Source organism: Hyaena hyaena, unplaced genomic scaffold, assembly GCF_003009895.1.
Source record: "Hyaena hyaena isolate Hyena2069 unplaced genomic scaffold, ASM300989v1 scaffold_219, whole genome shotgun sequence".
NCBI classification, from domain to species: Eukaryota; Metazoa; Chordata; class Mammalia; order Carnivora; family Hyaenidae; genus Hyaena; species Hyaena hyaena.
Window position 1 is genome coordinate 120,641 of NW_024080850.1, and position 26,462 is coordinate 147,102.

At 59.3% G+C, this 26,462-nt stretch overlaps 1 protein-coding gene across 1 annotated transcript; it reads left to right on the forward strand.

The window, feature by feature from the left end:
• Nucleotides 1-556: 556 nt before the first annotated feature.
• On the forward strand, nucleotides 557-26,331 carry RTN4R (reticulon 4 receptor). Its single transcript, XM_039242813.1, has 2 exons — nucleotides 557-838; nucleotides 24,658-26,331. The coding sequence occupies exons 1-2, from the start codon at nucleotides 817-819 to the stop codon at nucleotides 26,055-26,057; spliced, it is 1,422 nt and encodes a 473-aa protein (XP_039098744.1). The 5' UTR covers nucleotides 557-816; the 3' UTR covers nucleotides 26,058-26,331.
• The last annotated feature ends 131 nt before the right edge of the window (nucleotides 26,332-26,462 follow it).

Genomic DNA, 26,462 nt, shown 5'->3' on the forward strand with positions numbered 1-26,462 from the left:
ATGGAGCAATCCTACTCCAGCAAAGGGTTGTTCGGCCCTGGAGGCTCCAGGATTTAGCGAGTCGAGGAAGCGAGTGGGCCAGGCAGAGGCCCACCGCCCCGTTCGGACCAAGTCCTTACCGGTGGCTGGACGCTTCGGTGACCCTCGCACCCCGGCCAGTCGGCGCCGCCACGCCCTCCAGCCCACGCCCTCGGCCCGCGCCCCCGGCCAGCTCCGACCCGCGCCGCCATCCCCGCGGCCGCCTGCAGGGGCCGCCGCCTCTTCAGAAATGCACCGCCTTTGTCTGGGGCCGCGCGCGGCGCCGGTGCACCGGGCGGGCTGAACACCTCCTGCGGCCCGGCCTGCGCGCCGGGGGACCCTGAGCCGCCCACGATCCCTTCTCTTTCCCGCGCTCCCCTACCCACCCCCCCCCCCCCCCCCGCCGCGCACCCTGCCCGGCCGAAGCCCAGGTGAGTGCCCCGCCCGCCGCGAGGCCCCGCCCCGCCCCGCCCCCGCCCCGCCCCGGCTCGGCCGGCGGGGGGACCGGGCGGATTCCTCGCGCGTCAAACCACATGATCCCATAAAACATTCATCTGATCCCGGCCCGCGCCGTGAGCGCCCCTCCAGTCCGCGCTGCCGCCGCCGCCCTCGCCCTCCGCGCCCGCGGCCCCGCCAGCCCAGCCGACCGGGCGGAGCGGAGCGCGCCCAGCCTCGTCCCGCGGCCGGGCCGGGGCCGGGCCGGAGCGGCGGCGCCTGGATGCGGACCCGGCCGCGGGGAGACGGGCGCCGGCCCCGAAGCGACTTTCGGTCCCCGACGCGCCCCGCCCGACCCTTAAGATGAAGAGGGCGTCCGCCGGAGGTGAGTGCCGCGCCGCGCCCGAGCCGGATAGGCGGGGTGGGGACGGTGGGGGCGGCCCCTCCTGGAGCCGCAGGGCCAGGCCAGGGCTGCCGAGGCAGGCGGAAGGGTCACCGGGCGGCCATGAGGGCCACCGCAGTGCCGCGCCGGACTGGGGCCGCGGGCGCCCCGGCCCCGGGAGGGCGGAGCCCGCGGCAGCAGGAAAAGTTGCCGCTTCCCGGGAAAGTTGGCCGCGGCGGCGGGGCCGGGGGGCGGCGGGGCCCTGTGGCCCCGAACTCCGAGCCCTGGTCGGGTGGGGTCTGCTGGCTGGAAGGGCGGGGTCCAGCCTCGGAGCGCCCTGGCCTCGAAGGGGTTAATGAGCAGGGTTTCAGAAACGTGGATACCGAGCAGGCGTGGGGGTACCAGATCGCTTCCACCTTTGCCCCTAGTAGTCCGCTCAGGACCTCTGGTTTCTCTGGGGTCAGGCCGCAGCGGGATGAAATGGGGGCGTTGGCGACAGTAGAGGGCGTGGGGTGGGGGCGGGACTGGCCCAGCGCTGTCCCCCAGAGGGCTGATGTTGAGATAAGGCAGGCTTAGCACCCCCACACCGGCAGCCTGAAGGCCCCCGGGGGCCTCAACTGAGTGGTTCCAGAAGTGGTGGGTCTGTCAGCACCCCCTCCCTGACAGCCCTCATGGGACCCCTGGTGTGAGGTCCTGAAAGTGGGGTCTGGAGGGTGACCTCCTATGGGGGAAATTGGGCATGCCCAGCCTAGAGGGTGCTCCCCTGGTGCCCACCCGGGCTGCCCTGCTGATGTCCACAGTGCCGCAGGCTGCACACACGTTTCCTTGCACGTGCACGTGTCTACAAGGGCTGCACACTTGTACATCGCGTGTGCACATGCATGCCAGACTGCCCCAGTGTGCCCGCGCACACATGCTGTGGATGCACATCCATGTCCTCACCCCCGCCCGCACGCCCACGGCCACGCATGCATGCACAGAGCGTGCCTGCTGTGGTCTCCACACTTGGCACATGCTGGGGCCCCTCAGTGAGACCCACTCCCTTGGCTACATGCACATGTGTTGAGGGGGAGGCTCTGGGCAGCCAGAGCTCACAGATGGAGGGGCGAGAAACCGGCTGCAGGAGCACGGCCCCACCTCTGTCTGCCTACCCCCGAGTCCTAGGAGTCTCCCCTCCACAGCCCCTTCGGGTCTTTGTGTGTGTGTGGGGAGGGGGGTTGTGTGTGTGTGACTCAGTATGCTTCTGCACGTGTGTCTCTGCACGCATGACCATATGTGCCTGTGACCGCATCGGCATGTGTCTCTTTGCCTCCAGTGTGGGTGCCTGTGTATGCCCAGACAGGCTGCGACCAGGTTTTACCCAGATCTTCAGCGGAGGCACTAAGGATGTGTGCTGGGGAGCTAATTCAGTGCGCCCAGCCTAGGGTGTGAAGCAAAAGGGCTCCCAGACACTCCTCCCCTTCCCCCCTTTCTGGGGCAATGGTGGCCGATGGGGGCTGGGACCCACCCGGCAGGGAAGGCTCATTTCAAACCTCGAGGTCAACACAGAGACACATAGACCAGACCCTTCCCCCACGCTCTGCAGTCACTGCCACTAAGCCCAATGGGGGACAGGTATGTGCCCACACTGAGGCTGACCCATGGTGATCTCAGGAAGGCCCTGCCCCACGGTCAGAGACTTACTGGTGAGGTGTTCTGCGGTGTGTCACCTGTCTCAGGTGCCATGTGCGGCACTGAGGTAAGGGTGTTGGTGATCCGCTCTCACTGTGGTGAGGAGGACCTTGGGCCGGGGCTTGGAGAGGCAGGGCCATACTGCCTGGTCCCCCAGCCACCATCGGTGTCCTTGTCTATAGATGCGGACAAGTGGGTCATCCTTACAGAGTGTGTGGGAGTAAAACAGAGGGGCAGGCCGGAGGTTGGGCCTCATGGGAGGGCAGACGGGGGAGCTGGCTTTTCCTCTTTTCTAAGTCTGTCAAGGTGAGGAAGAAGCCAGCTCCACGGGAGGGACGGAGCCAGGTGATGGCCAGCACCCTGCCACCTGGCAGAGGGCCACTCCTAAGCCCTGGCTGCTGGGTGTGGGATGGTAGAACAACAGCCTGGATTTGGGTCCTGGCTCAGCCACCCGTCGGTGGTATGACCTTGAGTGTGACCATTCACCTCTGTGTACCTCAGCCTTCTCACCCGTGACATGGGCCAGTAATCCCTCACGGGTTGTTAGGGGGTACTTCCAGGCCAAGGTCCCCATGGGCTTCTGATGCCAGGACTTTAGCCTTCAAAATACCCCAAACATCACCCCACCCCACCCCACCCCTGCCACCCCAGAAGCCCTATCGTGGTTCCCGCAAATGGAAGTCCTCCAAGAAACCTTGCACTGCCAGCCGGCCCTCCCTTGTGCCTGTCTGAGGATGGGGAAATAAAGGCCCATAGAGGGCACAGGGGAGTTGGAAAGCGGTTGGGGGGCAGGGAGTGAGGGAGAGCACTTCAGAAGGTGGGAAGTGGCCAGCAGTGTGCTTCCCCAGCTGGGCGGCATGCCTGCTATGCCCCTCACAGCAGGGAGCCCACAGAACACCTGGGCCTCAGTTTCTCTATGTGAGGATTAATAGCCGGCTGGGTGTCCTGCAGTTGGGACCGGCCCTCTCCCTGTGGTCACAGATGAAAGGAAGGGGAGAGGGCCCAGTGCGTCTCAAGAAGCAAGAGGGAGGGGTTTCTGTAGAAGACACCCCCCCCCCCACACACACACACAGGCTGTGCTGGGGCTCTAGAAGGCAGAAGAGGAAGTCTTGCTGTCCAAGGAACCCGAGGGCTGGGGCCGAGAGTTTGTTTGCTGTTACTCTCTGTGAGCAACGGACTATGAGGGGCTGGCCGTGTGTGGCCCTGGTTCCCCCATGCTCACTGGACTCCACTCCCCTTCCTCTGCTGCTTCCAGGCCAGAGGACTTGTGCTCAGCCATAAGCAGGGCTACCTCCTGGCTCTGGTCCCCCCTTGCTCCCTGCCCCAGGCCTGGATTCATGACTGTGGCATGGACGCCTGTGGCAGCTGGTGCAGCACCAGGAGGGTCCCAACTGGTGGGGGCAGAGGGAACCCATCTCCCAGGGCTGCATTTCCTGCTCTCCTGGGCCTGTGGCCAACGTCTCCACAGAGCCTCAGTCTGTACATCTGGAAAGGGGTCAGGAGAACAGGAGCACCAGGAAGCAGCTCTATGGTGAATGAGTGAATTGCATTGAAGGAGTGAATGGGTGTGTGAGTTAGTGTGTATGAGTGTGTGATGCCCCTGCCCCTGAGCCCTGTTGTGGGGCTCCTGAGGGCTCTTGACTGTGTCTGGTTAATGAAGTTCATGTCACCCCGCCCCTAGCCTGGTGGGCCCTGACCTCTGACTCCCAGGCAGGGCTGCCTCCCTCGGTGGCCACCAAGGGCCTGGGCCTCAAGGTCAACAGGAGCCGGCCTGGCTGTCCTCCGCTCTCCCCTAAGCTGTGCCGCAGCACTGGCCCCCCAGCCCCCCACTTTCCCTCTCAAGGTAACCCCTCAACAACCTAGACATCTCTCAGTGTCCCCCACCCTGTGTCCCACTTGCCCCATCCCAGACATTGTGACTGCTCCTGATTTACTCAGACACCCATTCATTTACTCATTCATTTGTTCCCTAGCCTGTTAGACCCTATTTGGAGCCTGACAGATAAAGGGATGTGATCCTTGCCCTCCTGAATTTATAGGACTCAATGCTTTAAGGGACAGGTGGTCATAGAGCCAAAACTGGAAGCCCAGCCAGAGGGTGGAGAGGCTGTCCACACCCGCTGTATCTCCCAGAGCCGTCACTGGCGCGTGTGGGCCCAGCCGGGTGTTGTGTGCTGCAGTTTCTTCTTTTGTCACTGTATTTTAAACATTTTGCACATTGGGAACTATTCTTGTGCATCATGGGCTTACTGGTATGTGTGGAATCCCTTCCTGAAGATTCGCTATCATTTATTTATCTGAACCTGCCTCAGTCTCTCGTGGTGTCCATAGTCCTGGAACTGGCCCTCAGGGAAATGCACTCAGCTCATGCCCCCAGTGTCCTCAGTGCAGGACTCCGAGGGTCTCCCCCAGGGTGTGGCCACAAGTCCCTTCCCCTGACGGTAGCAAGCCCTGATCCTCACCCCCTCCCAACAGTTTATGGATGGGCTCCCTGGGCCTCTCCCTCCCCTGGGGTGGAGTTTCTCACTGGTAGGGGGGAATCTGCTTCCAGGCTTTGATCCGGATTCTGACTCTGAGGATGGTCCTTATGCAGCTGGGCGTTAGGCTGCCTTTCTTCTGCCCGCTTCTCACAGCCTCTGCCCTTACCCTGCAGCATCCTGACAGTCCTGTCTCCACGTGGGCCTGCTGCCTTGCCCTGCGGCACCATCCTACAGCCTTCACCACCCCCTTCCCCCCAGGACAGGGCAGCCAGGCCCAGGAGGTAGAGCTGAAAGGCAGGGCTTGAGGCAGACCTCCTGGAGGGGCTGTGGAAGGTGCTGTGTGGACAGAAGCCAGGGGCTTGTGTTGGCTCAGGTGGGTCTGACAGGCTGTGAGCCCCATCTGGGCCTGGCACATGGAGCTGGGCCACTGGTGATACGGGGAGTCCAACTGGAAGGGCCGGGGTGTCAGGAACTGACCCAGCCTTATTTAGGCAGCTCGCCCAGCACCCTGGGGGTGCTTCTCTGCCTGCTGGTCAGCACTGAGGCATTCCTAACTGGCCATCACAGATCACACTCCGTGTAATTGAAGTTCCACAGAATGTTGGTGCAGATTGAACAAGGGTTTTGTGGTCAAGCAAATTTGGGACTGGCTGGGTTAAGTGGCACTGACAGAGCTCCTTTACTGCGGGGTGTCTCGGGGCCTCAGGTTTGCAAGTGGATTGGGCAGGGCCTCTGACGGGCACCCCATGTGACATGCTTCAGGGACTGGTGTGCCCAGAAACTGTTTTGGGCAACCGTGGCTCGGATTCTCAGAGGGCCTGGAAGGGGGACCTTTGGGCCCCTACTAAAGGCCCCAGCAATGGGTGGGCCATCCCACACAAACCCTGCAGCCATGGCACTAGTGGGTGGAGGGACCACGCTTCTCCTGGCAGTGTGAGGCAATGTGCAAATTTAACCTTTGGGTTTATGACTCTATTTCTTCGCGGCAAATGTCACGGGAAATGTCAGCCTGAGGCTGAAGCTAGTGAGGGGCCCATCGAGGAAGGGGGTGGAGTGCCTAGGGGCTCAGGCCAAGACAGAGCTCTGGGTCCCTCACCTCCTCCAGGGAGCCTTCTCGGATTGCCCTTTCACTTGCCCGGGCCCAGCTCCCTGTCCTCCATCTGTCCCAGCTATTGTGACCTTGTTGAGATGTTGTCTTTATTCACATCCTGCCAGGGCCCAGATGGGGCGGGCTCACGGACCTGCCAGAAGTCTCCCCATCCTGAAGTCTGGGCAGGCGTTGGATCAGCCTGTGCAGTGTCGGCTCACTGTGTGACCTTGGGCAGCACCCGCCCTTTCCTGGTCACCAGAGGCCTCATCCGTAATCAGCGGCTGTTGACCAAACGTGGTGCGCTCAGTTCAGTGCCTTAGTGGGTGGGAAAAACGCTCCAAGTCTGAGGCGTGTAGGGTGCTGGGCTCTGGGGGAGACCGGTGGGGGCTGGGAGGCTGTCTCATGGTGTCACGTGGCTGCTCCAAGCACACAGTATGTGCTCCATAAAGAGCAAGCGACAGTGAGTAGACATGAAAGGAGGGGTGGTGGGGGTCTCAAGGCCAGCTGGAAACCCAGAGCCCCCAAACTTACTTGCCTCCCCAGCCACCCTAGCAAGGCCAGCTCTGGGGCCTGGCTTGACCTGTCACAAAGTTCTGTTCTGGCCCTCTGGTCCCCATGATTGATTGCATAGCAAGCATTTATTGCCTCCTTGCTGTATGCCAGGCGTATGCAGTTGAGCAGGGGTCTCAGGCCCCTAGGCTGCCCCTACCCAGCAGTTCCACGTCTCTTCCCCCTGCATGTGTAGCTCTGCCCTACTGGAGTTACAGGTCCCCCAGACCCAGTCTGTCCAGTGGTCATCACCCCTGTACCACCTGCCTTCCATCCCCAACATTCACACCCTAGGCCCAGGGTCCTTGCTGCCTCCCATCCCCCAAAACAAGTCCAGTGTCAAGTTGGGCTCCAGGGAGGTCCATCCCCTTTTATCCCTCACTGAGGGCCTGCTGCAGGCCAGCCCCGTCCCAGGCCGAAGGCCACAGACCCCCATAGCTGCCTGGCTGCCATCTTGTCCTCCATTCAGGCTCTGAGATGCTTTCCGTGTCATGTTGCCTGGCAGCCAAGTTCCTCCTGCTTAAACTGCCACGTCTAGATGAGCCCCCCTTGTTTTCAGGGCCTGGGCCGGGGAGTCTCATTTGGGAAACTTGTCTTCTACCCTCCCTGGGAGAGGCCCCCAGTTCCCTGGTCTCAGTGCCTGACATGCACACCTGTGCCTACCTCCCTATCTCCACATCCCCAAGTCCAGCCCAGGCCTGGCACTGGGATATAGGGAGCCATGAACTGTGCCTTGAGTCAGTTCCCAGGAGACACAGGAGCTGGCAGGCGTGGCCCTTGGGGACAGCTACTGGTTGTCAAGTGTAGACCAGTTGCCTGCAAGAGGGCAGCCCCCTCTCCAGGACTCAGATGAGCAAAGTCATGGGTCTAGACACAGGCAGAGATGCCAACCTGTGAGGGATCCCCTCCGGGCAAGGGCAGAGCAGGCAGTGTCTGGCATTGGGACCCTCCTGGCTTTAGCCCAGAGCCAGGTGAGCACCTGGATGTGTCACTCACCTTCTGAGTCTTTCTGTCACAGGGGAGACTCTGAAGGGGGAATCAATGTTAAGTGCTACCCCCAAGGCCCCGCCCTTTATGGGAGCTTGATTGGCCCATTCAGATGGAACTTCCTGTGGAAAGAGAGGCTGGTGATGGGGTTTCTGGGGCCCTGAGTGGGTCAGGGGGCCTCCATCTCTTAGGGGCCCCCTCAGGTTCCCAAGTCCTTTGCAGCAGCCCTGCCCTAAGGGAGGGGGGGTCTTTGGTGGAACTCAGGAAGCAGGGTGTGCAGCCACTGTACTCCCTGAAGCCAAAGCCTCTGTTGAGCCATGGGAGCAAAGCAGGAGCCCCTGTCTGGGTCTGCCACTCCCCATCAGTCTTCTAGCCAGGAGGGTCCTTGCCACCTATCCCAAGGGGAGTCTGTGACATCAGTTCATGCTAAGGGGAGCCAAGTTAGGAGTTGGGGTGGGAACATGCATAAGTCCAGACAAGGCCGGTGGCCGGGGAGTCTGGAGGGGATGCTGGGACCCAAGTAAAACATCTCCACTTCTCAGCGAGGAGCCCAAGTCCCAGCAGGGCCTGGTCACTCCATGCTGACTTAGAAGGAAATTCAAGGTCCCTCTGCCTTCACAATGTGGAGACTTCTGCCCCACAGTTCATTTTGCAGCAGTTTTGTGGTCCAGCGGAAGGGCCAATGGTCATTGGCAGGGTGGGGTGCAGGCAGCAGAAGCACGGGCCACCTGCCCCCAGGGTGTGGCCTCCAGCCCAAAAGCACCTCCCATCCCCAACACGTGGCTGGAAGAAGCACTACGGAGAAAGGCCAGGCCAGGCCAGTCACCAGAATGGGCTGGACACCTCATCACAGCAGTCTTGGGAGGGCTGTGGGGCCCAAGGTCACACAGGTTGCTCGCACCTAGCTCTCCCACCTGCCTCCACAGCACACCGCAGCCAGGAACTGGGAGTGGGCCCTAGTGCTCTGCCCTGCCCCCACCCTTCCCAGGGCTCTGCCAAGTTCCTCCTACAGCTCCCCACTGTCCACTTCCCTCCGCCACCCTGTTTGAGGTCCCCCTGCCCTCCCAAGACACATTCGGCACCTTCCTTGTCCTCAGGGAGCACAGAGCTGGCTAGTCACCCCCCTGCCCAGCCCCCACTGAGGCTCCATGGGGCTTCCTGAAGGATGAAGCTGTGTGTGACTCAGTGGCCGATGAGCCTGGTGAGAACTCAGCTCTTAGGTCTCCTTCGGGGCTGAGGCCAAGACCCCAGGGCCATCTGAGGCAGCTAGAGGACTGTCACCGTCCCTCGGGCAGTGAGCGCTTCTCACCCCAGGGCACAGGTGGCTTTCCCCACCTGGCAGGAACTGATGAAGGAGCTGAAGGGTGCCCTGGGGCTGTAGTTCCTACATCTGGCAGGTCGCCTCCTCCCACCCCCCATCCCCTGGGCAGGACCCTCCTCACCTTTGATGGGGTTAGCTACGCAACAAGATGTATACCAGGGGTAGGGGCTGGGTGGAGGGGGTCTGGGCAGGTCCCTGGGGGTTACTTGTTTCTCCCTCCATTCTCTTGGTTAAGTGTTTTCTAGCCTTTAGTTTGAGGCCAGCCCTGTGTTGGGCCCAGCCCCAGCAGGAGGCCAGCCCGCTGCTCTGTGTGCTCCCGGCCGTATGACATGTGGCCCCTGCACACCGGCCGTGTCCAGGCTGTCTTTCATCTCCCTGCCTCAGCCCCAATTTATGTCAGGCAGAGGCTGACATGGGGACAGGTGTGACAAGTGTCTGGCTTCCAGTTCGAAAATTGGCAAAAGAAAAACTCTCCCCATAAAGATATTCTATCTACATACCTCCCGGATGTCACTGAGAGGACTCGTCACGGGCCGAGACAGATGGTGGCCCTAATGGACTCCATTCTTTACCTGCTGCCGGAGCCACAGCCCAGCCCCCGGGGATGGCCCGAGGCAGGTTGTGGCAGTGTGTGTGTGTGTGTGTGTGTGTGTGTGTGTGTACGTACTTCAGTGCCCCTATGGAACCCTTCCTGACGCTGTGACTGACTGTTCCCCCCATTCCAGATTACAGGAAGCCTGACGTAGACAGAAAGCCTGACAGAGACATGAGCTTCCCCATCAGTGACAAGGGGGTCTGGGGGTGGGGGGGGTATGTTCCTAGAGTAGGCCGTGGGAACTAGGGAGGGAGGGCTTCCAGACCTTCATTCTCAGGCCCTTGTGGCTCATTTCCTGCCACATGGCCAACACCAGCACTGGTAAATTCACTATCCCTACATTGCCCTAAGGCCCAGGTGGATTCAAGAGCTGCTTGGCATGTAACTCAATGTAGGACCCCTCAGGCCTAGCTGATGCTTCTTCCCTGCCAAGCACCCCGTGGTGGGAGCCCTTGGCTGAGACCCTGGCCAAGCTCCAGGGCTCTGCTTGTTCACCTGCTCCCTAAATGGCCCCATCGGGTCTGAGTCCAGCATTGGGGGTGGGTGTGAGGATGGACGGGACGCCTCAGGCAAGGCTGCGGTGTGGGAGGGGAACAGACTGGGAAGGGTCCATCCTCCAAGGGCTGGCATGGTGAGACTGTGAGAAGAGCCCTTCCAAAGGGGATGTGTCGGGATATGCAGGCATTCTGGAAAGGGGAACTGCCTACGCAAAGGCTCATGGAATTTGCAGGGTCCAGTGCACATGCCAGAGTCAGAGCCTAGAGGGAGGCCAGGTTAGGCACCAGCATGCCCTTTCTGGCTGTGACTTGACCACCCTTCTGTCAAGTGGGGGCATTGGGTCCCTGCCAGAGGTGACATGAGGCACTCCTGAGATGACCCCTCAGGTGGGCCACGCATGTCCTGCACCCACTGTGCAGCACCTCTGAGTGGGCTGTGTGGCCTCTCCATACCCTGTGAGGTGGGTCTTGTTATCTTCATTTTCCAGGTGAGGAAGCAGGTCCCAAGAGGTTGGGAGACCTGCCGGGGGCTCCAGAGAGGCAGAGGCGGCACCAAAGCCCTGCCTTCTCCAGCCATCCTGCAGGGCTGACTGTGGTGGGCGGGGACCCCATGGCATGGGGGTCTTGGAAGGGGGTCCTGGTGCCAGAGCACTGGCTCACTCACCCTTCTTGGGGCAAGGCTGCCCCATCCAGTGTTGGCACATGAGACGCAATAAATGAAACTAAAAACATTTCTGATTTTACCAGTTTGTGTGCATTGTAAAAAAGATCTGGGAAATCTATCAGAGATGTAAGAAAGAAGTTGTATTAGTCAGCTCAGGCTGTCATAACAAAATGCCACAGACTGGGTGGCTTAAACAACAGAAATTTATTTTTTCACAGTTCTGGAGGCTGGAGGTCTGAGATCAGGGTACCAGTGTGGTATGGTTCTGGTGAGAGCTTTCTTCCTGGCTTGCAGATGGCCACCTTCTCGCTGTGTTCCCATGTGGTGACAGTGAAAACAAGCCCTCCGCTGTCTCTTCTTATAAGGGGCCTAATTCTATCATGGGGGCCCCACCCATATGACGTCATCACATTGGGGGTTAGGGCTTCAACATAGGAATTTGGGGGAGACACAAACATTTCTGTAGCAGAAATGAATTGCCTTTGGCTTCCAGGTGCTGTTGCCACACTCCCCCCCCTGCCCACAGGGATGTCAGTACCCCATAGGCTCTCCTGGGCCTGCATATCCTTGGGGAATGCTGTCCCCACAGCCTCATAAAGTCTGCCACTTGTCTGTAGTGGTGGGCATTTCTTACATTCATGTGACAAACATCTGTGGTGTATGCTAGTCACCAGCTGTGGCCCTGTCCCTGTGGAGCCCACAGCCCATGGGGGCAACTGACAGAATCAAGCAACATGGAGACTTGGTAAGTTGACCAGCGAGGTGTGTGGTTAAGTGGGCACCCTGGCAGCGGAGGCAGTTGGGGGGTGTCAGGGACCCTAGGTCCACCAAAGTGCCCCCAAATCCCTGGGGACTTGTCAGACCCAACTTCTCCATTTCACAGATGACCAGCCCAGACCCAAGAGGCAAGGTCACTGCAGTGCCTAAGCTGAGCTGGGCAAAGTGGCTGAGCTGGGAGGTGCTGTGGCCTCTCAGGTCTGTAGCAGCAGTGATGGGGGACAGGGAGGCTGCTGGGGAGGAGCAGGAGTAGGGACAGGTGGGCACAGCCTGGTTTCCTGCAGCTGGCGCTGGGAGGCTGGGAGGGAGGCAGCTGACTGCCTGAGCAGTGGGTTGCAAGGTTTTAAGTACGCATTTCCGGGAAGAAGTCTGCTCTGGCACGTGGGCCAAAGACGCCCTGGCCTGTTCCCTGATCATCTGCTTCCTCCTCTGCACAGGGCTCTCCTGGCCCCATGTGGGGCCACCAAGGCTAAAGGGCCAATTTGAGGGGGGCCTTTGGGAGTGCAGTCTTTCTCACCTTTGCTTGGCAGATACTGAGTGCCTGCTGAGTACAGCCCCTTGCACAGATCAACAGATAATCAGGGCTGCTGAGCCCCTGGGGCTTGGGGCCCTGCCAGGGGCACTGCAGGGCTGGTGGGGGGTCAGACAGACCTCATCTCACACTGGAGACCCTCATGTGATGAGCTGGGGGAGGAGGGAATGAGGATGGGAAATCATTAGGAAAATCATTAGGAAAAAGGAAAATGCCTTTCCAGGCTTGATAAAGTTGAGCCATCATTGGTCTGGGTCGGAAGCCCAGCCGGGCACTGGGTATGTCCTCTGTGGGGGTGAAAGATCAGGCCAGCCCTGGCCTCAGGGTTACAAGGGGGAGGATGAGTGGAATGTGGCCTGCAAATGGCCCCTGACCCTAATGACCCAGCCATGGCCACCCATGCCTGTGGTGGTCCCCAGTAAGGGCCTGGGCTTTCAGGGGCTCCTCCCCTGGCCTGATACTCCTTTGGGTCAAGGTGCATACATGCCCTGTGTCTAGCGGGGTGGGCTCAGGACTTCCAGCAGGTGTTGGAGGTAGGGAAAGGCTGTGCCGGAGCACCTGCCCTGACCCTCCTGGATCCCAGGGGCAGGTGCTGAGGAATAAGGCTGCCCTCCTTAGCCCCCGCCCCCGGGGCAGCCAACCCCCTTCTGCATGCCAGCTCCTGGCGCATCAGCCTCAGGAAGTAGCCGAAATACACTGACCTGCTTTTCCAGGAGGCAGCGGCGCCTGGTCCTCCCACCCTCACTGGTGAGAAGCCGCCAACAATTTCCATCCCAAATTGATTTCAAATAAGGAAGAGTTATCACACACAATCATATAGGAATAATTTATCACTCGTTAATAAAAGAGCAATTACTTATTCACGTCGCCCCTGCCTGTGTGCCACAGGTTCCGTGGCAGAAAGGTAATCGGGGCTCCCACGGAAGCCGAGGAAAGCCCGTTTGCGCTCAGCCAAGGTCAGGGCAAGCCCTCCCCCGGGGCCACAGACCCCCACTCCAGAGGCACCATGTGCACACAGCCCCTGCCAGGTTTACCTGCCGGGCCTCCTGCTTGTGGGAGACGTGAACTGGGAGCCGGGTAGAGGCGAGGAGGAGCTAGGGTGAGACTTTGTCCGACTGTGGAAGGTCTAAGCACACAGCTGAATTTTCAGGCCAGAGCTGTCCTGTCAAGTGTCTAATTTGCAGAGGGCTCTGGAGCCAAGAGCCCAGAGTGTCTGTCCCTAGAGTTGGGAGCAACCTCAATGACCCTTGGCAGAGCATGGTGCTAAAGAGCTTTGTTCAGGGCCATGGAGATGCAGCTTGAGCATTCACAGTCCCACTTTGTCCTGCTGCACCTCAGACATGCCTACTTCTAGACCACATTCATCTCCACCTTCTGGCAGATAGACTTTCTCTTTTTTTATTTCTCTCTGTTTCTGAGACTTCAGTGCCAAATATGTGGCCATTTTGAAAAGACAAAATGGTCCACCGTATCTTGGTCAAAGTTAAAACCTGCACCCAGACCTCCAGGGCTAGTCTGGAGAATCGGCTTGCTCTGTCCCAGCCCCCGTTCCTCCTTGAAGGCAGCCACTATTCCTGTTCCTTGTGTTTCACATTTCCATGGCTCCTCCCCTATCTCCCTCTTCTCTAACATACTTTCTAGTATGGTTGTCTTGCTACCATCAGTTACATTCATAAACAGTGTTTCCCAACCCAGGTCACATAAATACCCTTCACCACCCCACCACAGGTTGGGGGTGGGTACTTTGGTGGCCTTTCTACTCTTGTATGGCCTTTGGTTTTCCTGGAGTTTACAGCTGACTCTGTCTTTTCTCTCTTGTCCCATCTACTAGCCTCATGTGCTTACATCTCAGGTGTTCCTCTGGGTCTCTCATTTGAACCTGGAGGTGTGACCCCAGGCTTTTGTCTTGCTGTCCCCACATGGACCAGGCATGCTTTTGACTCCCTTACAAGTGCCCAGCAGACTTCCCAGCATCACTCAGTGTTTCTGGAATGCCGAATTTTCTTTGTTGGGTTTATATCCTAGTTTTAGCTGAAGCATATCCCCAGCTAACTCTAAGGAAGGCACAGTGAAGAATCATTCTGAGAGTCCTCATATGTTAGCAAACCTATTCAGGCTGGATTGGCCTGATCCAGAATTCCATATTGAAAATAATGTCCCTTAGAATTTTGAAGCCACTGCAACTGTTTTATCTTCTTGGCACCCAGTGTGCTGTAGAGAGGTCTGATGCCACATTGCTTTCCCCTTGGGAGCTTCAGGCCTCTTTTGACCCCCCAGAGGCCTGAAATCACATTGTGAATGTCATCTATTGTGCTAGGCACTTGCCCAATGGAGGGCCAGGTCTTCAGCTCTAGGAGATTTTCTGGTATTATTTCTTTGATAACTTTTTTCTCTCTATTATCTCTGTTTCAAATAGATATTTGACCTATATTTGTCTTCTTAATCTCATCAATTTTTTTCCTCTTTCTCTTTTTGTTTTTCTTTTTAGAAGACTTCCTTGACCTTGTTTTCCAACCCTTCTATTGATTTTTTTGGTAATTTTAGCAATTCTATTTTTAACTTCCAGGTACTCTTCTTATTTTCTGATAGCTCCTTGTTCATAGCACTCTGTTCTTGTTTTAAATCTTCTATCCCTGGATAGGACACTGATTATATTTTTTACCTAATTTTTATCTATGGTCCCCACACTGTCTCTGCTTCCTCTAGAGTTGTTTTCCATACAGTCTGCATTGGAGCCTCTTCCAGATGCCTGGTTTTCTGGTCACATGTTTTAGGGAAGTACTGTTAATAATGGAGCTTATCAACCAGCAGGTTTTGGGTGATCATACAGGAGCCACCCTGAGTGCCCCCAGAAGCCCATGGTGGAGACACTTTCTCTGGGTGTTCTGCAGAGGAGCAGCCCCATCTCCCTTGTCCTTGTCCCTCTTACCATATACTCCATCACCATCATCTTGGCTCTTGAGGAGGGGGGATGAACACATGTTTCTAATATGGGTGGTAGGTGGGCAAGGAAGAGAACCTCCAAGTATGCCAATGTTGCGTGAGAAACAGCAGCAACTTGAGGCCATGCTGAGCACAGGCAGGATCTCTCATGAAGCAAGTCAGGCTGTGCTGGGCTCCAGGCCTGTTTGTGAGCCTTCTCGCTCCACTGAGGCTGAACCTGGCAGAGAGGGTGGAGGGAGTGGCTCTAGGCATCCTTATAGTGCAGTCTGGCTGCTGGGCTGTCCTCCCATGCCTGTCCTCCTGCCTGGACCCAGCCTCTCCTGGACAAAGCAGGACCATCAGGCTGGGCTGGAGTGGCCTCATGACTGCTGGAAACAGAACAATCAGTATGGTCTGGGATGCCACCTCTGAGCTGTGGGCCTTGACTCCCCAGGTCCCTTACCTGAGGCAGGGCTGACTAAAGGTCCTCTGGGATGTTGGGACCCCAGCCACAAAGCTGGAAGCATCTCAGGGTCCCAAGAAGGCAGGTGCTAGCCTGCTGTCATCATGTCATGGGTGTAAAGACAGACTCACAGTCAGCCAGCAGCTTCTCCAGCCACTCCATGAAGGAGTACAGAGCAGCCCACATCTGAGCCCAGGGAACCATAGGCTGAGGATGAGGTGCAGTAGGGGTCAGGGAGCCCAGAGCATAGGGGGTGTGCTCAACAGCTGGCCCACTATGGGAGGAACAGCTGGTCCTTCTGCTTCGTGGATCTCTAGGGCTCAGGGTCTGTTTCAGTCACCTGGGGAAATGGCAGGAGTTCTTAGACCCTGTCCCCTGTCCTCAGCTAGTGTGTGTGGTCACTTCAACTCACTAAGCCTCAGTACCCTTGTCTAAGGAGTGGAGTTGATGGTCATCTACTTGCTATGCTGTGGGATGCCATGAGACCTCAGGAAGTTTGTGCCTTGGGCAGTCCAGGGAGGCCAAGGGCTCATCTCTCCCCTTGTCCTTCCTCTCCCCTGCTACTGTCAGTCCACTCAGGGCCTCAGTGGGAGACATTCTTGGCCAAGAAGCCCCATGCAGCCTCAAGGCACTGATGCTGAAATGGGCATCCTTGGGCCGTGGCCCTGCTCAGGGGTGTCTGGTGTCTACCCTGTGCCGGCCCACTGCTCAGTCACTTCTGGGGCTCCTCACCCTTGTGTGAGGCTTGCTGTACTCCAGATTGGCCTCGGGTTGGTCCCAGATTGGTCTTGGCTGCCTGTGATCTGAGGTCCTTGCACATGGCCAGTGTGATGATGATGATGGTGTTGGTGACAAGGATCATGAGCCTCCACAGCCTACTTTCCATTCAAGATTCTGGCCAGGGGTCCACAGGAAGGTCCAGGGAAGCCTGCTTACAAGGAGGCCCCCGCACTCCACTGCCTCTCTCCTTTCCTGGACAGAGTCATCTTACCTTTACTTTTTCTTTGTTCTCAAATGGGAAGATTCTGTCAGCCCAGACCTCGACCAGCCCACGACCTGGGAAGTGCATCAAACCTGACCTGCCATGTCCCCTCCTCCCAGTCCATGGTAGTGGGTCAGTGGGCTGCCCTCAGTGTGACCTGGCCACAGAGCCCCGAAGGAGGACACAGGGTCCCGGTGCTGTTGAATTGGCACGGAGAGAGTTGTGGCCAGGGACTCCCCTCCCACCCCGAAACTATCCTCCTTAGATTTGTCTCCCTGAAGCACAAGCAGGTGCCACGTGGATCAGTGCCTCCCACTACCACCCCAGTGTCTGGGGACATCCCCTCTGCTCCTTATGGCCAGTTTTGTTTGTCAGTGTTGTAAGTGCCCTCTTTGATGTGTGTTTGACCACTAGCCCCTCAACAGCCTCTTTAGCAAAATCATTGTTTTTCTTTTGACCTGCATACAATTTTGGGGTCGCTTTCCTCCTTCCTGCTCTCCAGCCCCGTGAGAGGTCACCAGGCTCTGTCCATCCCAACAGTGTGGTGTCAGCACGACAGTGGCCTTCTCTGATCCTTGGTTTCCTTTTCATTAGGTGGGGGTTCAAGTGACCTCCGCGGGGCCACTGTGAGGGTGAAGGCAGCAACACCCACACACAGCAGGTGTCTGTGTGCTCCAGTCACAAGCCAGGTCAGCAAGCTTTCTCGGAAGGGTCAGATCCTGAACAATGTCAGCCTTGTAGGCCACAAAATGTGTCGAGACTACTCCGCTCAGCTGTGGTAGTGCTGAAGTGGCACAATAAACACCCAGGTGTGCCCATATGCCAATAGCCTGTTATTTACATACATAGCCAGGCAGTGGCTGGTGGGCTGGTTTGCTGGATGCCGACAGAACAGGAAGCATGACGACCCATCAGCTCTGATGAGGGTTTCACTGATCGCCTGGATGTGGTGCCCTGGCTGGTAGTGACCCAGATGGGAGCACCTCATTCACTGCCTCTGGAAACTCTCATCCCCTAGAAAGGGCCAGACCCCTTGGCCCTTCCTACTTGTCTCTCTCCAGGGATGCTCACCAGCCCCCACTAGGCTTCTCTGTGGTCTCAGCAGGTGCTGCCCCCAGCTTAGTTACAAAGCCCCCAAGCAGCCTTCATACTTTACACCCCTTCCCAAGGCCTGACTGCCCTGATCATGGGGGTTTGCAAGAGCTCAGCTATCCTGGGCCAGCTCGGGCTGGCTGCAGTTCAGCTGCTCCGTCAGTACTAGGGCTGATCCAAGGCAGACGGCCGAGAGGCAAGACTGGCTGATCCCAGAGGGTGAGGGGGTGCGGGCCTCCCGAGACCTGCACTTGTCTTTTCAATACTAGAATAAATCCCACTCGGGCAGAGGCCGCCTGCCTGTCTTGTCGGTGATGTTTGACAAGCGCCCAGGGCTCCAGAGCACACAGGGATACCCACTCCTGCCTTCTCCCATTGCAGAGGAGAGCAAACCCTCTGTAGCCCCGCTTCCTGGGAAGAGTCCCCATGTCTGTCTGGTCTCATCACAGCAACCCGCTGCTGTTTGGCCGACTCACTCACCTAGGCCCTGGCAGTGGAAGGCCCAAAAGTGTCCTCCTATTGTGTACTCCTATAGTGGGCACCCGAGTGTGTGTTCCTACTGCATGCACCACAAATGTGCGTCCCTGTAGCACCCACCCCGAGTGCACTACCACAGCATGCACCCCGAGTGTGCGCTCCTGTAGCATGCACCCCATGTGCTACTACAGTGTGTGCCCCACATGTGTGTTTCTATAGCACGCACTCTGAGGAGGTGCCCCAGGTGTTGTACCCCAGGTGTGCATTCCTGTAAGTGCCCCCAAGAGTGCGCTCCTGCAGAGTGAGCTCCTGCACATTGAGGCTGATGCTCTGGGCCTCTCAGGAATGGTCAGCTTCTGGCGGGTAACAGATGCAGGGGCCTGGAAGGAGGTGGGACATACTGGGGTGGGGACAGGACCCAGCATGACCATGTTGGCCGTGTCATGCTAGATACCCGATCCTGGACAGGAGCTGGCAGTGGAAGGGGGTCAGGGAGGGCGGATGGGCATGGTGATAGGTATGTGGCAATGCAGGTCCCAGGCCCCAACACTGGGAGTGCGCTGTTCCTGAGCCCCCCTGGGGGGAGGCAGGGGCATATAGGCCATTTGCTAATTCCTCATTAACATCCTCTGGGGACTTGAGCCCACGCTGGCCACCAGATTGAATTAGTTGAGGGACCAACTGATGAGCGGTTGTGGAGACAGATTCTCTAGGTAATTAGGCAGCGGGTGTTTGTTGGTGGCCTGATGGAGGGGGGTCGGGGATGCCCTCCTCCTGTGAGGGAGGGGATGCTGGCTGAATCCCTAATTCCACCCTGGGCGGGTTTTCAGCTGAACAGAGCCTCCAGATGCTGGCATCATCAGCTCGTAGTGTGGGGCTCCCTGGGGTGGGGGCCAATGGAGATGGGCATCAGGTAGAAACATGGCTGGACAGGGTAAGGTTCCAGAGCCCTCTGGTCCAGCAGCCCAGCCTTGACCAAAGATGGATTCCCAAGGCATGGTCACCGGGCCAAGGATCCTACTCATCAGAGGGTCTGCCTGGATGCTCACCCTGGCAGTGGGCTCTGGGGCTCCTCCCCTGATCAGGTCAGGCCCAGGTCAGGGTTCCATGGCCCTTTAAATCCCCCATGTGGCACAACTATGGTCAGCCTGCTCCTTGATCATAAGTGGTATAAACCAGGGACTGGTCTTGTGCTTGCTTACAGTGTCCAGCACAGCCCCTATGCTGGGGTGTCCCCTCGGGAACACACCTTTAGGCTGAGCTACACATCCAGAGCCTCCAGGTCACAAGCAGGCCAAACCCCTCCTCTGACAGCCTTCATTTCTTTGATTTGAAAGGAAGTCAAGGCCCTCCCATGTGCTGTATTGGCTGGAAATTTTAAGGGGGAACATAGCTTGGGTTTGGGGTGGGGCTGATGGTAAGCTGGGGATGGGGGAGTTTTAACTCTCCACTGCCAAGGAAGGCCTTTCAGTGACTGAACGCTACAGAGTTGGGAACCTTTCTAGTCCTGGGGCTATGAGCAAGTGGCTTCCCCTACCAAACCTCATTTTCCTTCCCATAAAATAGGAAAATAAAGTAGGCCCCTAGGACGGTTCACAAGACCTCTGTTGGCCCTAAATTCACCTGTGCACTGAGTGCATGCGGGAGGCTGGTCCTGCTGGCTCTGCCCACGCTGGGCCTCAGTTTCCCCCACTGCACACAGCGTTGCCTACTGGAGTTGCCCAGCCCTGGGTCCAGTGTCCTCCTTCCCTAGCAGGTGACCTTGCCTGTATCGACCTGGCCTGCCCCTGCAGCTGCCTCCCCGAGAAGATCAATAAGGAGTGGGGCCTTGAGGGGCATGACCGGCAGCAGGGGCTGGCAGCCACCCCATTCCCAGGAGATGCAGTCCCCCTCAGGGGTGGGCTGCCACCCTCCTCCCCCTAGAGCCAGAGAAGGGGCCTAGGAAATGTCATTGGCATGCACACTGCCCCCCGCACGTGTCTATGGGCCGGAGGACAGACAGAAGGTGGGAGGTGATGGTGAGCAGGAAGTAGAGACTGAGGGGGACAGATGGACGACTGGGGTGGGGGGCGGTGGGCGGGTGGTGAGCCAAGCACTGGTAGAGGGCTGGCAGGGATGGGGAGCAGTCATGGGACAGGAGAGAGTGAGTGTAGCACTGCTGGGGTGCCTTGACCCTCTGCGGTGTGTGGATGCCACCAGCCCCCCAACCCCCGCCCGGAGCTATTTCTGGCCTCGGTGTGCTGAGCTGTGGCCTCCTGTTCTGCCGTGTAACTGCGGTCTGTGATGTGACCCTTCTCGGGACGTTCTTGGTGATTGAGAGGGTCCTGAGCTGACCAATGTCCTGGCTGTGCTACAGCTGCGCAGACCTTCCATAGCCCACTGACCCCAGCCTCCTGGGGGCGGGGGTTAGGGGGCAGGTAGCAACGCAGAGCCTCCATGGAGATGTTGCCTCCCTGCCACAGATGGCACAGGAGGGGCCTGGGTACCCCTGGTGCCTGCCCACGCCCTCACAGACTGGGCTCCATTCCTGTGCAGGCCACACTGCGGCTGCTTTTCAGGCTTGGGCTGGACATGCCTCCCAGCCCCTTCTGGGTGGCACCGTGGCCCCTTCTCTTTCCCACCCTTTCTCCTGGACCATCTCTAGGTGGGGGAAGTCCACGGCTTAATCATTCCCTGCCTCAATTCCCTAGTCTGTAAAATGGGTTCGTGATAGTGTAAAGTAAATGGATTCTTATGCAGCCAGTGGGCGGCGTGCAGGTGGGGTTTTTATGCAGCGGTTTTATGCTAGCTGGTAGACCCCCTGGCTACCTCCAAGGCTGGTAATGCCCCCTTGAATAGGATGTTTCTGCCACCCCATTGCAGCAGGGAGGCCCAAGGACACTGAGCCGGTACTCTGGGCAACCAAGGCTGCCAGCCCTGCGCTATCTCTATGACCTCACCAGGGGACGGGGAGAAGTATCCCATAGGACCTCAGGGGTGCTTCACCTGCATACCTCAGCCCAGGGTAGAGGGCCCTGAGACCAGTAGAGGCCAGGGAACACACCAGAGACCTCTCCTGAGCCTACGGCCTCTGGCAATCCATGCTTCTGAGCTGCTGACCTCAGCAGCCGCCTGCACGCCGCCCACTGGCTCCTGCGGCTGCTGGTGAGTCCCCAGAAACCTCCTGCCCCTCCTGGCTCCCCTCCCTTCTCCCCTCCTTCCTTCTTCCCTTTCCTTCCTCCCCCCACCCCCTTCAGTGACCTTGAAGGAGAAGCTGGGCCCTTTGCTGCCCAGGAGCTAGGGCAGGGTGAGCAGTGCAGGTGCTCTTTGGACACCTGGGCCACACCCAGGCCTGTTGGGGTCGCGGCTGCATGGCGTCCTCAGCTGTCATTCCTGTCCCATCCATGGCTGCCCTGGTGGGAGAGGCGCTGAGCAGAATCCAGTCATTGCCTCCCTCCACGTCCTCCCAGGCAGGAGTGGCTGGTCCTTCACCAATGGTGGCCTTAGTGCCATTGCCACTCCTCCTGAGGCAGACTTGAGCTAAGGTGGGAGCCTCTCCCATGACCCCATGGGGAGGACACTGGAGGAAGACCCCTGGCGGGGCCATTCTGCACTGAGGCCTAAGGAAAGAGGAGGCAAGAATCAGCCCCAGGGATGACAGGAGGGCGGCTGGCCAGGGTTTGTGTGAAGCGCAGGTGGCCTGGCGGCCTGGGGCGGGAGTGTGATGCACTGTGGTTTCCGTGTGGGGGCCAGGGTCATGGCAGGGCTGTTTTCTTGTCACGTGTTTGGAAGTGAGCTGGTGTTGAGTGCTTACCGGGAACAGGAGCCCAGTGAGGGTAGGCACGAGTGGGAGGTGGGGCCTAGGGACAAGGGGATGGGCTGGGAGGAAAGATGGGGGTAGTGGATGGGGGACAAGATGGAGAGGGCTTTTTAGGATTCGGAGGGATCAGATGAGTGACTGGGCCCAGCCCCTGGGGTGGGATCAGGAAACACCATCCTGCAGCCTGCCAGGGCCCTCCGTGTCCCTAGGGCCCCTGCTGTGAATACGCACACAGGCCGCAAAGTTGGGTTTGATTATCTCATAAAAAGATGCCCCCTCTGCTTGCTCAGCGGAGGGGTTGCCATGGAGACCAGCAGGCAGGCCCCAAGGGGGTCCAGGCTGGAGCCAATTACCGCGGCTTCAGCGAGGAGAGAGCCCACCACTGGCCATGCACTGACAGTAGGTCTGTGCACAGGGACCGACCCTCAGAAGTTGGTTTCCGAAAAGCAGTTGGCTCAGCGGGAATGGAGCCATGTCTGCGCCTGATGCCCGATTCCCGGCAGGGCTGAGCCACGCGGCTACTCTGCCACTTACCCCCATGATGTGGCTCAGCACTGGAGCCTTGGGCCGTTCTTAGAGTGGGTGTAGCCCCAAGCACGTAGCTTACGGCCTCGTGGGGCCCCAGACTAGGGAGGGCTGGAAGCCGGAGGAGCGTCTGGTTCTGGTGAGGTCAGCTGAACCTGACACCAGCTGAGCTCACAGACCACGGCTTCAGGCCTGGCAGCCACCGGACAGCTCAGACGGCGATGGAGCAGGCGTGGTCACGATGGGTGGCTGCTGGCATAGCCTGGTTGGTGGTGTGGCCCGGGTGATGACATTGGCACAGTAGCATGGTTGGTGACGTGGCACGTCCGTGGTAGTGAGGTCCAGAGGCCGGCCCGGTGAGTACCTGGGGTCCCCATCCCACCCTGCCCCACGTCTCCTCTGCTGTGAGTCCTCGGGGACAGGAAGTGCTGTTTTCATAGCACAGTTACATCCGGCGGCAGGTGAGATGCTGGTGAGAGCTGGCGTAATCAGGCCTGACTTGCCCAAGAAGCCCCATAAGGAGAGAGCTTGAAGACGGTGTCAGCAGTTTAAATAGAACAGCTGGCTGAGGTGCCCCCTCACAGCCTCCTGTGCATGGCCAGCCTAGGGAAGGGTGCCCTAGGCTTGGGGAGTTCTGGGCCAGGCCAGCCTCTCTGGACCCCCATCCTAAGGCTGCCATGTACCCAGCAGCTAACAAATGACTCGCCATGGAGGCTGGCAGAGCACAAGGGACAGAGGAGGCCCCCAGGATATCGGGCACGCTCCAAAGGGGCACACTCCTTATGCCCCGCTGGCCTTGCTGGGGCTCTGGGCTTGGGGCATGCATCTGCACCAGCCCAGGCGGGGAGGATCCAGTGTGGTGAGAGACCTAGCATGAGTGGGGGTCCCCAAGGTCACAGTTCTGGGTGGGGGAAGCTGGCTCACAGTCCTCTCCTTCCTCCCACCTGGCTCCAGCCCCAGCACTTAGCCGGCCTCATGTCTGCAGAATCCTGCTCTTAGCTAACTGCCAAGAAAGGTGTTAGCTGTCAATGCAGGTGTTAGCTGTCAACGAAGGTGTTAGCTGATAACTCAAGTGTTAGCTGATAAGCCATAACCCTCCCAGGGGGATTCACATTTTAATAGACTCACTCCTGAAGGAGAAAAGAACCTTTGGCATTCAAAGAGGGGGCTCTAATGGTGGGATGATAGACAGTGAGCTTCGTATCGGGGTGTGTGGCCCTGCTGATGAGACCAGGGTGGATACAGTGTGCCTGGAGTATAGTTCTTTGGTGAGGCCGTGTGTGTCTGGCCCCCAGATGGGGGGGAGGGCGTTGAGGAATTACGCAGGCATCGATTGGCTGGGAAGGAGTAAGCTCCTCACCCAGGGAGGAGATCAAGCAGAGAATGAGGCCGAGGGGAGGAGGCTGCAGGAGGAGTTCCATGCCAAGTCAGGATGTGTGGAGGAGGGAGCAGCCTGTCTGGAGGGGGCTCACAGGGCGAGCAGGGCTGCACCCCTGTCCTTAGGCATCCAGGCTCCTGATCATGTGAGAGTAGAGTTACTCTGGAGTCGGCTGTGCCTGTAGCAGTTTCATGTGCCTGTTGGCGGGCCCCAGACCCCTTACAGGAGGGCCACTGGGGGTTGTGGCTCCCAGTTCTAAGGCCCTCGTGGTTTCCTCATTAAAGCACAGCTCTCTGCAGTGGCGAGGCCTGCTCATAATCTGGCCAGCCCAGGAGCCCCAGGAGCTCTGGGGCCTGGGCAGGGGGCTTGGACAGGGCGCAGGGTCTGAGCCACAGCCCCTCCCTTCCTGTAGCCTGAGAGGGCCCTCAGGAGGGGCTGCTCCGAAAGCTTCCGGAAGCCCGGCACCTGGCTGCCTGGCAGGCCTGGGAGTGAACCTGTGAGTTTGGCCGGCCTGATCCTCAGTGTTTACCAAGGGCCTCTCTCCCAGCCTGGCCTGTGGGCTGGTGGGGGAGGGGACAGGCTAGGGACAGTGCTGGGACTGACAGGGAGGGTGGGCAGGTCCCGGGACTCACTGGAGTCCCAAAATGGTATTTGCAGGCATGAGTGTTTATCTCAAGAGGCCTTCAAATGGGCCCTTGTGGTGACCCAGCTAACCCCGAGTGGCTGGGGTGCAGGCATGCCAGCTCGTGTGTTTGAGCGCTGGGCAGGGTGGCATGGGGCATCTGCAGGTGAGGTTCCTCAGTGCGGAACATGTAACTCCCCTGGCACGTTTTGGTGAAGTGGTTTCTGTGTGGCAGGAGGAGTGGGGATCACAGCACCTGAGTTTTCAGGAGTGACAACATGTCCTAGGCCCGGCTCTAGGCCCTCCTGAGGCCCAATTCCGGGGGCCAGCCTGGCTCCAGCCTGACCCCTAGCCTCACAGGGCCCTCTGCCTGTTAACCACCTTCTCCTCTGCCCACAGGGAGCCAGCTGCTGGCCTGGGTGCTGTGGCTGCAGGCGTGGCGGGTGGCAGCACCATGCCCGGGTGCCTGCGTATGTTACAACGAGCCCAAGGTGACGACGAGCTGCCCGCAGCAGGGCCTTCAGGCCGTGCCCACTGACATCCCGGCCGCCAGCCAGCGTGTCTTCTTGCATGGCAACCGCATCGTGCACGTGCCCGCCGCTGGCTTCCGTGCCTGCCGCAACCTCACCATCCTGTGGCTGCACTCAAATGCGCTGGCCCGCATTGACGCTGCTGCCTTCACCGGCCTAGCCCTTCTGGAGCAGCTGGACCTCAGTGACAATGCACAGCTGCGTTCTGTGGACCCCACCACGTTCCACGGCCTGAGCCGCCTGCACACGCTGCACCTGGACCGCTGTGGCCTGCAGGAGCTGGGCCCCGGCCTGTTCCGTGGCCTGGCCGCCCTGCAGTACCTCTACCTACAGGACAATGGGCTGCAGGCTCTGCCAGATGACGCCTTCCGAGACCTGGGCAACCTCACGCACCTCTTCCTGCACGGCAACCGCATCCCCAGCGTGCCCGAGCGCGCCTTCCGCGGCCTGCACAGCCTCGACCGTCTCCTTCTGCATCAGAACCGCGTGGCCCGTGTGCACCCGCATGCCTTCCGTGACCTCGGCCGCCTCATGACCCTCTACCTGTTTGCCAACAACCTCTCTGCGCTGCCCGCAGAGGCCCTGGCGCCCCTGCGTTCCCTGCAGTACCTGCGGCTCAATGACAACCCCTGGGTGTGTGACTGCCGAGCACGCCCGCTCTGGGCCTGGCTCCAGCAGTTCCGAGGCTCCTCGTCTGAGCTGCCCTGCAGCCTGCCCCCACACCTGGCCGGCCGTGACCTCAAGCGCTTGGCTGCCACCGACCTGGAGGGCTGCGCTGCTGTTGCCAGGCCCTCCCGTCCCTTCCGGACCGGCGGGCCTACTGATGAGGAGCCTCTGGGTCTGCCCAAGTGCTGCCAGCCTGATGCCGCGAACAAGGCCTCAGTGTTGGAGGCTGGCAGTCCAGGCTCAGCCGGCAACGCGCTCAAGGGACGTGTGCCACCCGGCGACAACCCACCAGGCAATGGCTCTGGCCCACGGCACATCAACGACTCCCCCTTCGGGACCCTGCCTGGCTCAGCTGAGCCACCACTGACCGGGATGCGGCCTGAGGGCTCCGAACCACCAGGGCCCCCCACCACGGGCCCTCGCCGGAGGCCAGGCTGTTCCCGCAAGAACCGCACCCGCAGCCACTGCCGCCTGGGCCAGGCGAGCAGTGGGGGTGGTGGGGCTGGCGATGCGGAGGGCTCAGGCGCCTTGCCCAGCGTCGCCTGCAGCCTGGCCCCCCTAGGCCTCGCGCTGGTGCTGTGGACGGTGCTCGGGCCCTGCTGACCGGCCACGGATCGCAAGGCCTTTCTCAGCAGTCAGGTGTGTGTACATACGGGGTTCCCTCCATGCCGCCAGCCAGCACCAGGCGGCAGGCCCTCCCTGATGGACACCTCCCGCCCGCCCACCCCATCTCCACCCCATCATGTTTACAGGGTGCAGCGGCAGCGTTTGTTCCAGAACGCCACCTCCCACCCGGATCGCGGTATATAGAGATATGCATTTTATTTTACTTGTGTAAAAATATCGGACGACGTGGAATAAAGAGATCTTTTCTTAAGCTATGGCCTCTCAGGCTGGGGTGCTGTGGGCAGTGAGAGGCGTGTGGGTTCCGGAGGTGCAGCCTTGCCTCAGTCACAGGCACACGGAGGCCCTGAGAGGGGAGGGATTTGCCGAGTAGTGCAGCCTGCC